This window comes from Oncorhynchus mykiss, chromosome 9, assembly GCF_013265735.2.
Source record: "Oncorhynchus mykiss isolate Arlee chromosome 9, USDA_OmykA_1.1, whole genome shotgun sequence".
In the NCBI taxonomy this organism is placed as follows: Eukaryota; Metazoa; Chordata; class Actinopteri; order Salmoniformes; family Salmonidae; genus Oncorhynchus; species Oncorhynchus mykiss.
The window spans coordinates 42,237,121-42,248,008 of NC_048573.1; the positions used below are offsets into that span (position 1 = coordinate 42,237,121).

At 42.9% G+C, this 10,888-nt stretch overlaps 1 protein-coding gene across 1 annotated transcript; it reads left to right on the forward strand.

Annotated features, from left to right (window-relative positions):
* The first annotated feature begins 223 nt into the window (after positions 1-223).
* LOC110532123 (short-chain dehydrogenase/reductase 3) lies at positions 224-9,306 on the forward strand. The gene is made up of 6 exons (XM_021615744.2): positions 224-838; positions 2,456-2,602; positions 5,363-5,482; positions 7,790-8,028; positions 8,340-8,465; positions 8,705-9,306. The coding sequence occupies exons 1-6, from the start codon at positions 587-589 to the stop codon at positions 8,787-8,789; spliced, it is 969 nt and encodes a 322-aa protein (XP_021471419.2). The 5' UTR covers positions 224-586; the 3' UTR covers positions 8,790-9,306.
* The last annotated feature ends 1,582 nt before the right edge of the window (positions 9,307-10,888 follow it).

Sequence of the window (10,888 nt, forward strand, 5' to 3'; positions counted from 1 at the left end):
GTAATCAAACACAAGGCAATTTCAATTATAGGCTACAGATAACACATAGGCAACTTCTATATAGTTATGACAGCCTATTGGCAATTCACAACATAAAGACAGTGGTGGTTGTAAACTTGATCATGTAACCCCTGTCCTCTGCAATTCATACTTTTTCCCCATGCGACTTTCTCCTCTCGCAGCTCTCTTGGGGGTGGAGAGAAGGAAAATGAGCAACAGCCGTTAACTCACAGTTAAATCGGAGGGACTTTAATCTCCAACAACTGTCAATCAACATTAATGGGCTATATAAAGCCATATTGTCGTCATACCCGTAGTCAGACAGTGCTGGGATTGAAAAGGCTAAACATAGTCGAAGACGTAAAATCCAAATATTGTTGGTTGGTTGGCGCACGCACTGTTGGCATTGGCACTCAATGTCAGCTATTGTCACTGCATGTTCGTACTGTGCCTATTATAACAGAGACTTATGTGTCAACCTCAAACTGGAGTGATGATAATTCTGTCGTAGAGGGGTAGTGTTATGGAGAAGACTTAAAATTCCAACATCTGGCATCCACGCACTTTGGGAAGGTGTGCATTGCCTATGTGGATAGTCCAATTGTATTCTCAGAAAAAGGCATCTTTATACCTCAAAGTCGTAATGGAACTAAATAACTTGGGACACGCTTTGATTTTCCCGTTCAACATCCTCTTCTGCATATTAAAAGCATGCTTTGGGTTGTTGCTCCCGAGCAGACGGAAGGACCTACGTGGAGAGGTGGTGCTGATCACCGGCGGTGGACGGGGCATCGGTCGGCATTTGGGGAAAGAGTTCGCAAAACATGGAGCAAAAAAGGTAAACAATCACTGTGCGCTTTTATGCATTTGTGCGTCATTGCGCATATCATCAATATGATAAACGCACAATGGAAAAGCAATCTACTGCAAAACAGCCATCCACCACTGTAGCGTGCTCACATCACTTTGTACAGTTTATGTAATCTTGTTTAAAAAATAAATAGAATATGAACAAGAATCCATTAACATTTTACCTAATGTGAAAGTTGGGGAGAAGAAAGAGCTGTTTGGAGATGTTTTATAATTTATACTCTATTTGATTCAAGCACAACTTCAAAACCTATTGTATTGTTGTATAGCTTCAGTTCTATTAAAAACGTGTCTGTCACTCTCGGTGTGTTTTGTTTTCCATGTGAAATGTAATTGGGAAAGCACAATTACTCACTAAAGTAGGCAAGTGGAACGGAGCCTGAACTCCTCTTGCCCCCTAGCTGACCTGGTGGATGTATGATGTGTAGTGTGTTCCCTTCCCCATTCATTTCATTGTAAAGGCACACAAACACAGGTGTTTCCTCAATCCCTGTGCTTTACAATGGGTTGATGACAGGTTGGGCGGTTGGCTCCGTAGTGCTACAATGATATTTGACTTTTTAACCTCAACTCTAGCTTCTCCGGGTCCCCAGGGACTGTACAAGAGAGTTCACTGACAGGGTAGTGGAAGGCACAGTTCGGTTCAGTGAAAATATTCCTTTTATCACCAACGCATTTGTCATTGTTGTAAAATGATCTGATGGTTATCTCTGTCTGTGTGAGAGTCTGGTGAATGTGTCTGTGCGTGTGTGTGTGTGTGTGTGTAGTGGGGCCAGTAGCTAGACATCCAAGGTTCAGTGTACGGGGTCCCTCTGGGGATGGATATTAGATCTTTGTCTCTGGTTTTCACTCAAACTGCAAATCAAAGAACTTGTCTGCTCAAAATCTCTAACCAATAATGCCTCCATGAGCCATTCAATATATAGCACTTTACAATGCAATCTCAAACAGCTGGGAAAGATGTTAACGTAATATAATATAATTGCATACCTTGAACTACCTGAGCACTGGTTTAAGAAATGCATGCAATGATCATTAATCTACAAAAAAAAAAAAAAAAATATTGCCGCCTAGAAAGCCGGTGTTTTATTTGATTCCTACAAGATGACACAAGTCCTGGCCTCCCGGGTGGCACAGTGGTCTAGGGCTGTGCCAATAGAGACTCTGGGTTCGCGGCCAGGCTCTGTCGCAGCCAACCGCGACCGGGAGGTCCATGGGGCGACGCACAATTGGCCAAGCGTCGTCCGAGTTAGGGAGGTTTTTTCCTTGTCTCATCGCACACTAGTGACTCGTGGCGGGCAGGGTGCAGTGCACGCTAACCAGGTCACCAGGTGCACGGTGTTTCCTCCGACACATTGGTGCGGCTGGCTTCCGGGTTGGATGCGTGCTGTACTAAGAAGCAGTGTGGCTTGGTTGGGTTGTGTTTCAGAGGACGCATGGGTGTTGTAGCGTTGAGACAAGATAGTAACTACTAACAATTGGATACCATGAAAAAGGGGGGGAAAAGAAGTCCAAATATGCATTCCCAGTCTCAGACCAATAGACTGTTCTTTTTGACCTTTCGCCCCTGTCTGCCTGTTGTCAGGTGATCCTGTGGGGCCGCACTGAGAGGTGCCTGAAGGAGACCTGCGAGGAGATCTCTCTCACCACCGGCGTTGAGTGCCACTACTTCCTGTGTGACGTGGCCAATCGCGAGGAGGTGTACAAGCAGGCCAAGGTGGTCCGAGAGAAGGTACTGTAGAGAACCTCCGATATACTGTAGCCCCAGCCAAATGAACAACCCAGTTCCTATATCATTTAGTCCAACCAGTCTTTCGAAGGTTGCCTTTGGGATCTTCCACTGTACAGTGTTTTACAGGGATATATGATGTATCAGCTTTAAAACCTATTGTGACTCGGGGGCAGTATTTTCATTTTTGGAAAAAAAAACGTTCCCGTAGTAAACGGGCTATTTTGTAAGGTCAAGATGCCAGAATATGCATATAATTGACAGCTTAGGATAGAAAACACTAAAGTTTCCAAAACTGATAATATTGTCTGAGTATAACAGAACTGTTTTTGCAGGCGAAAGCCTGAAAAAAATCCAATCCGGAAGTGCCCCATGTTTTGAAAGCGCTGCGTTCCAATGAGTCCCTATTGAGCTGTGAATGGGCTATCAACCAGATTACTCTTTCTCCATATTCCCAAAGGTGTCTACAGCATTGTGACGTAGTTTTACGCATTTTTGTTGAAGAATACCCGTAAGCGGCTACATTGTGCAAGTGGTCACCTGATGCTGCCAGAGAGATTCTCTGTAAAATACAGAGGTAGCCATTACTCCAATCGGTCCTACTGAAAAACTAATTGTCCCGATGGATATATTATCGAATAGATATTTGAAAAACACCTTGAGGATTGATTATAAACAACGTTTGCCATGATTCTGTCGCTATTGAACTAATTTTGAATATTTTTCGCTGTTTGCGTGACTGCAATTTCCGGGCGATTTCTCAGCCAAACGTGAAGAACAAACGGAGCTATTTTGCCTAAGCAAATGTTCCTTTTTTCCAAAAATAATATTTTTGGAAAAAAGGAACATTTGCTATCTAACTGGGAGTCTCGTGAGTGAAAACATCCGAAGCTCATCAAAGATAAACTATTTAATTTGATTGCTTTTCTGATTTCTGTGACCAAGTTACCTGCTGCTAGCTGGACAAAATGCTATGCTAGGCTATCGATAAACTTACACAAATGCTTGTCTAGCTTTGGCTGTAAAGCATATTTTGAAAATCTGAGATGACAGGGTGATTAACAAAAGGCTAAACTGTGTCTCAATATATTTAATTTGTGATTTTCATGAATAGGAGTATTTTCTAGGGATATTTATGTCCGTTGCGTTATGCTAATTAGTGTCAGGCGATGATTACGCTCCTGCATGCGGGATGGGGAGTCACTAGATTTTCTGGTACTTTGTATACTTTTTAGCCATTAGTTCTGAAAGTAGAGCTCACGACCAAAGTAGTCCCTGAAAATTGCGTACTACGTCAGTCACGTATGTGGAGATACATGCACCACGTCATGGCTCTCTCTGCTATGTGTGCATCTACCTACCTGTCACTCAAATGGCGAGGGCTAGAACTCAATTTTCTGGGGGGCTGGCCCACGTGAGGGAAAAATAAAATAAAAAATGTCACAGCTTCCAAAAAAAGTTGCTTTCAAACTAAGGATTTCGTGGCTAATTGAGGTAAGACAGCAATTCTGCTCATAGATTATGCATGTATGAACTACAGTGACACATTCAGCCCAAAGCTGGAGGTTTAAAAAAACACTTAGACATGCTCTGGAACTTTGGTGACTAACTTCACTAGGGTAGGGGGCAGCATTTGGAATTTTGGATAAAAAGCGTGCCCAATTTAAACTGCCTGCTACTCAGGCCCAGAAGCTAGGATATGCGTATAATATATAGATTTGGATAGAAAACACTCTAAAGTTTCCAAAACTGTTAAAATAATGTCTGTGTATAACAGAACTGATATGGCAGGCGAAAACCTGACAAATCCATCCAGGAAGTGGGAAATCTGAGGTTTGTAGTTTTTCAAGTGATTTCCTATCCAATATACCTTGTCTATGGGGTCAGATTGCACTTCCTAAAGCGTCCACTGGATGTCAACTGTCTTTAGAACGTTGTTTCAGGCTTCTACTGTGAAGGGGGAGCGAATAAGAGCTGTTTGAACCAGTGGTCTGGTTGTAAAGCCTTTAGTTTAGTCACGCGTGAGGCCGTGAGCACGAGTTCCCTTTAATTTCTAAAGACAAAGGAATTGTCCGGTTGGAATATTATTGAAGATTTATGATAAAAACAGCCTAAAGATTGATTCTATACATCGTTTGACATATTTCTACGAACTGTAATGGAACTATTTTGACTTTTTGTCTGGACTAAGTGCCCGCGCATTGTGCATTTGGATTACAGGACTAAACGCGCAAACAAAAAGGAGGTATTTGGACATAGATGAAATTTATCAAACAAAACAAACATTTGTTGTCTAACATGGAGACCTGGGAGTGCCATCAGATGAAGATAATCAAAGGTAAGTGATTCATTTTAACGCTAGTTCTGACTTTTGTGACACTTCTCCTTTGCTGGAAAATGGTTTTCTGTGGCTAGGTGCTGACCTAACATAATCGCATGGTGTGCTTTTGCCGTAAAACCTTTTTGAAATGTGACAGTTGCATTAAGGAGAAGATTAACTTTTAAAATGGTGTATAATACTTGTATGTTTGAGGAATTTTAATTATGTGATTTCTGTTTTGAATTTGGCGCCCTGCAATTTCACTGGCTGTTGTCGAGGTGGGACGCTACCGTCCCACTTGTTCCATAGGTGTAACTCAACAAGGATTCAAATAAGACATAATTATCGCTCACTTATCAGTCTTGCAATTTAATACAAAGGGAAACTAAGTAATAAAACTGAGGTAAGCCTTTTAACAGAATATGTTTATTTTTGTCTCTTAGGTAGGCGACGTCACCATTCTGGTGAATAATGCAGCAGTTGTTCATGGGAAGAGTCTGATGGACAGTGACGATGATGCCCTGATGAAGACTCAACACATCAACACACTGGGCCAGTTCTGGGTGAGTTGAAAAATATATTTCCTTTAGATAAGTACTGTATGTTGATACAGGAAAGTACTAATTCGTTGTGGCTTGTATTATGTATTGAAGCATTTTATGAATTGATTTGTTTCAGTTATTTGAAATAAGGGTTGTCTTTCCACATACAGTGGGGCAAAAAAGTACACTGTTCAAAAAAAGGGAACACTTAAACAACACAATGTAACTCCAAGTCAATCACACTTCTGTGAAATCAAACTGTCCACTTAAGAAGCAACACTGACAATAAATTTCACATGCTGTTGTGAAAATGGAATAGACAACAGGTGGAAATTATAGGCAATTAGCAAGACACCCCCAATAAAGGAGGGGTTCTGCAGGTGGTGACAACTTCTCAGTTCCTATGCTTCCTGGCTGATGTTTTGGTCACTTTTGAATGCTGGCGGTGCTTTCACTCTAGTGGTAGCATGAGACGGAGTCTACAACCCACACAAGTGGCTCAGGTAGTGCAGCTCATCCAGGATGGCACATCATTGCGAGCTGTGGCAAGAAGGTTTTCTGTGTCTGTCAGCGTAGTGTCCAGAGAATGGAGGCGCTACCAGGAGACAGGCCAGTACATCAGGAGACGTGGAGGAGGCCGTAGGAGGGCAACAACCCAGCAGCAGGACCGCTACCTCCGCCTTTGTGCAAGGAGGAGCAGGAGGAGCACTGCCAGAGCCCTGCAAAATGACCTCCAGCAGGCCACAAATGTGCATGTGTCTGCTCAAACGGTCAGAAACAGACTCCATGAGGGTGGTATGAGGGCCCGACGTCCACAGGTGGGGGTTGGGCTTTACAGCCCAACACCGTGCAGGACGTTTGGCATTTGCTAGAGAACACCAAGATTGGCAAATTCGCCACTGGCAACCGTGCTCTTCACAGATGAAAGCAGGTTCACACTGAGCACATGTGACAGTCTGGAGACGCCATGGAGAACGTTCTGCTGCCTGCAACATCCTCCAGCATGACTGGTTTGGCGGTGGGTCAGTCATGGTGTGGGGTGGCATTTCTTTGGGGGGGCCGCACAGCCCTCCATGTGCTCGCCAGAGGTAGCCTGACTGCCATTTGGTACCGAGATGAGATCCTCAGACCCCTTGTGGGACCATATGCTGGTGCGGTTGGCCCTGGGTTCCTCCTAATGCAAGACAATGCTAGACCTCATGTGGCTGGAGTGTGTCAGCAGTTCCTGCAAGAGGAAGGCATTGATGCTATGGACTGGCCCGCCCGTTCCCCAGACCTGAATCCAATTGAGCACATCTGGGACATCATGTCTCGCTCCATCCACCAACGCCACGCTGCACCACAGACTGTCCAGGAGTTGGCGGATGCTTTAGTCCAGGTCTGGGAGGAAATCCCTCAGGAGACCATCCGCCACCTCATCAGGAGCATGCCCAGGCGTTGTAGGGAGGTCATACAGGCACGTGGAGGCCACACACACTACTGAGCCTCATTTTGACTTGTTTTAAGGACATTACATCAAAGTTGGATCAGCCTGTAGTGTGGGTTTCCACTTCAATTTTGAGTGTGACTCCAAATCCAGACCTCCATGGGTTAATACATTTGATTTCCATTGATATTTGTTGTGTGATTTTGTTGTCAGCACATTCAACTATGTAAAGAAAAAAGGTATTTAATAAGAATATTTCATTCAGATCTAGGATGTGTTATTTTAGTGTTCCCGTTATTTTTTTTATTTTTTTAGCAGTGTATATATACATACAGTACCAGTCACATTAAAAATCCTACAATGTGATTTTCTGGATTTTTTTTCTCATTTTGTCTGTCATAGTTGAAGTGTACCTATGATGAAAATTACAGGCCTCATCTTTTTAAGTGGGAGAACTTGCACAATTGGTGGCTGACTATATACTTTTTTGCCCCACTATGTTGATACCACAATATATGAAGGGGAGAAGTTATGTTTTTAGAACTCTATCTACTTCTGGTCTCAATATAACTCCGTGTTTGAAATGAAGGTTAAATAAAAATAATTGCAGAATCAATAGATCTGAAATCAAATGCTGGTACCTGAAGGCTTGCTGACACTGTTAGAAGGATCTCATGATGTTGGAGTTTGTCTTCTGATTTGCTCTGATGGGATGTGGAACAGGTTCGGTTCCCCAATTCCCTCTGCGTCTGCAACTCCTCTCTTATTCTTGCGAATTCCTGAAGGTAGGAAGGGAACTCATTTTGAGAGAAGCGTGAATGAACGGCTTGGGAATAGTAGTGAGTGGAGCAGAACAATGTGCAGACGGTCATGTTTCTCTCTTTCTCTCTCCCTCTCTCCAGACCACCAAAGCTTTCCTACCCCGCATTCTGGAACTTTGCCATGGCCACGTGGTGTGCATCAACTCCATCCTGTCCCTGTCCTCCATCCCGGGGGCCATAGATTATTGCACCTCCAAGGCATCATCACTGGCCTTCATGGAGAGCCTGACCCTGGGCCTGCTGGACTGCCCAGGGGTGGGCTGCACCACCGTGCTCCCCTTCCACACCAACACAGACATGTTTCAGGGCATGAAAGTCAGGTGAGTGTGCCCACCGTGAGTGTGCCCACCATGGGATACCATACATTGGAACTACCATATATTGAGTCTGGCACTCTAGTTGTTTTACAGTGGGTCAGCCAGTAAGCACAGTCAGCACACAGAATTGACACATGGACTCGGAGGTTCCATAGAAAGCAATGGATGGAATGTCTACACGGACCAATCCCATTCACACATCAGTAACAGGAAGTCTGACTCGATATTGTGAAAGAAATTCACCAAGACACATTTGACAATATGACTTACAGGGTTAAATGAAGGTAAAGTGTTGTAATGTGTTCATCCCCCAGATTCCCTCAGCTCTTCCCACCGCTGAATCCTGAGCTGGTGGCCCAGCGGACGGTGGACGCCGTCCGGACCAACACGCCGTTCGTCTACTTACCATGGACCATGCACGCTCTCGTTATCCTCAAGAGGTAGGGGAACCGAATCCCAGGCACGACACCAGAGTAGCCTACTACTAAGTTAGATGAGGCAGTGACACTGGGTCTTCTGAGTGTCAACATCTGTGTTAGCCCTCTGAACTAAAGCCCTAGGGATTAGCTTGGGGAGCTAACACAAGTCTTCAGTTCTCAGACAAAGTTCACCTTCATCTAAGTGTGGTTCAATGATCTACCTCTGTTAGATAAACATGCTCCATTCTCTTCTCCAACAGCCTCCTGCCTCAGGCGGCCCTGGAGGAAATCCATCGCTTCTCAGGGTGCTACACCTGCATGGACACCTTCAAGGGACGGACATAGGAATGGAGGCCAGGCACGAGTACTGCCCTGGTCGTTCTTGAATTGCGGTGGCATTTGCGTCGCTTGCCTTTGCAACCATGAAAAACACATTTAAAATGACATAGTTACACATCATAAATGTTTTTGTATATATTGAACTGTTTATAAATGGTAGAACATAATGCAAGTCCTTTATCCTGCAGAACTGTGGGTTTAGGCATTGTTTAAAGTACTTTGGGTATGCAAATGGGCTTGTCCCACTAGTGATGTGTAGAATTGTAGTGTTTTAGAGATGCTGCATCTATCTATTACTATGAATGCTAGAAAGTGAACTAAACTATTTAATATATTGCATAGATCAATTAAAACAAAGGCTATTTAAATACCTATTTTCTTTACTCATATAATGTGTCACTCAGTTTCATGTCATTAGTGTTACCGCCTTGAAAATCACTCATTACAAAGATTAACAAGGACTCCAGTGGCGAACTGTTATCGGGGAAGGGTCTATATTAAAGGGAACTCTTAGCTAATCACACCCTTTTAGTATGTCATAACTTGACGGATTCCATTGTTAACTTGGTGTCTAAATCCAGTGTCTGTTGGTGTTTAGATGAAGGGGGAAAAAACATTGTGAGCAAAATAATTAATCATATTAATTTTAAAGGATTGTTCACTTTAGATTTGAGCATTTGTGGCCTCCATGTCAGATAATACCTAAAATGTCTCATTGGTGTTACCATCCTTGGTGTTAATAATCCACCTGGTGGCATAATGGTAAAACATTTGTTAAGTCATTAAGCTACCATATTCATTTATTTAGAATGGGGAAAATGTACCCAAATACACAGACTAGCAAAATGAAGTACATTTTCTCCAATGCCATGCCCAAACGCCACTGTAATTCAAGAATGACCTACACATTAGAAACATTAACGTTGCAGCTTGGGCGCCTGTTGTGTAGCTCTTAGTGCCGTCTAAAAATGAAATGACAGTTGCTAATGGTAGAGCACAGACGGGGCCTTCAGAAAGTATTCACACCCTTGACTTATTCCACAATTTGTTTTACAGCCTGAATTCAAAATGGATTACATCTCAAATATTCTCGCTCACGCATCTACACAATACCCCATAATGGCAAAGTGAAAACATGTTTTTAGACCTGTTTGACAATGTATTGAAAATGAATTTACATAAGTATTCACACCCCTGAGTCGATACATGGTAGAATCACCTTTGGCAGCGACTACAGCTGTGTGTCTTTCTGGGTAAGTCTCTCCAAAAGCTTTGCTCACCTGGATTGTAAAATATTCGCACATTGTTCTTTAAAAAAATTCTTCAAGCTCTTTTCAAGTTGGTTGTTAATCGCTAGACAGCCATTTTAAAGTCTTGCCATAGATGTTCAAGCCGATTTTTAAGTCAATACTGTAACTAGGCCACTCAGGAACATTCAATGTTATCTTGGTAAGCCACTCCAGTGTATATTTGGCCTTGTGTTTTATGTTATTGTCCTGCTGAAAGGTGAATTTGTCTCCCAGTGTGTGGAAAGGCAGACTGAACCAGGTTTTCCTCTAGGATTTTTGCCTGTGCTTAGCTCTATTTAGTTTATTTTTTAAAGCATACCCATAACATGATGCAGCCGCCGCCATGATTGAAAATAAGAGTGGTAATCAGTGATGTGTTGTATTTGCCCCAAACATAATGCGTTGTATTCAGGACATAAAGTTAATTAATTTACCACATATTTTGCAGTTTTACTTTAGTGCCTTATTGTAAACAGGATGCATATTTTTGAATATTTTTTTTAATCCTGTACAGGCTTTCGTCTTTTCACTCTGTCATTTAGGTTAGTATTGTGGAGCAACTACAATGTTGTTGATCCATCCTGGCTTCTCCTATCACAGCCATTAAACCGTTTAAGTCATCATTGCACTCATGATGAAATCCCTGAGCGGATTCTGTCCTCTCTGACAACTGAGTTAGGAAGGACGCCTGTATCTTTGTAGCGACTGAGGGACCTTACAGATAATTGTGTGTGTGTGGGGGATACAGAGAGGAGGTAGTCATTCAAAAATCATGTTCAACACTATTATTGCCTAGAGTTAGTCCATGCAATTTGT

Bases quoted from the DNA above. Each gene is read 5' to 3' on its own strand.
- LOC110532123 (XM_021615744.2), top strand. From the start codon at position 587: ATGTGGATAGTCCAATTGTATTCTCAGAAAAAGGCATCTTTATACCTC. The intron at 2,603-5,362 runs GTACTGTAGAGA...TTTGTCTCTTAG, and splicing joins CCAAGGTGGTCCGAGAGAAG to GTAGGCGACGTCACCATTCT. The intron at 8,466-8,704 runs GTAGGGGAACCG...CTTCTCCAACAG, and splicing joins GCTCTCGTTATCCTCAAGAG to CCTCCTGCCTCAGGCGGCCC.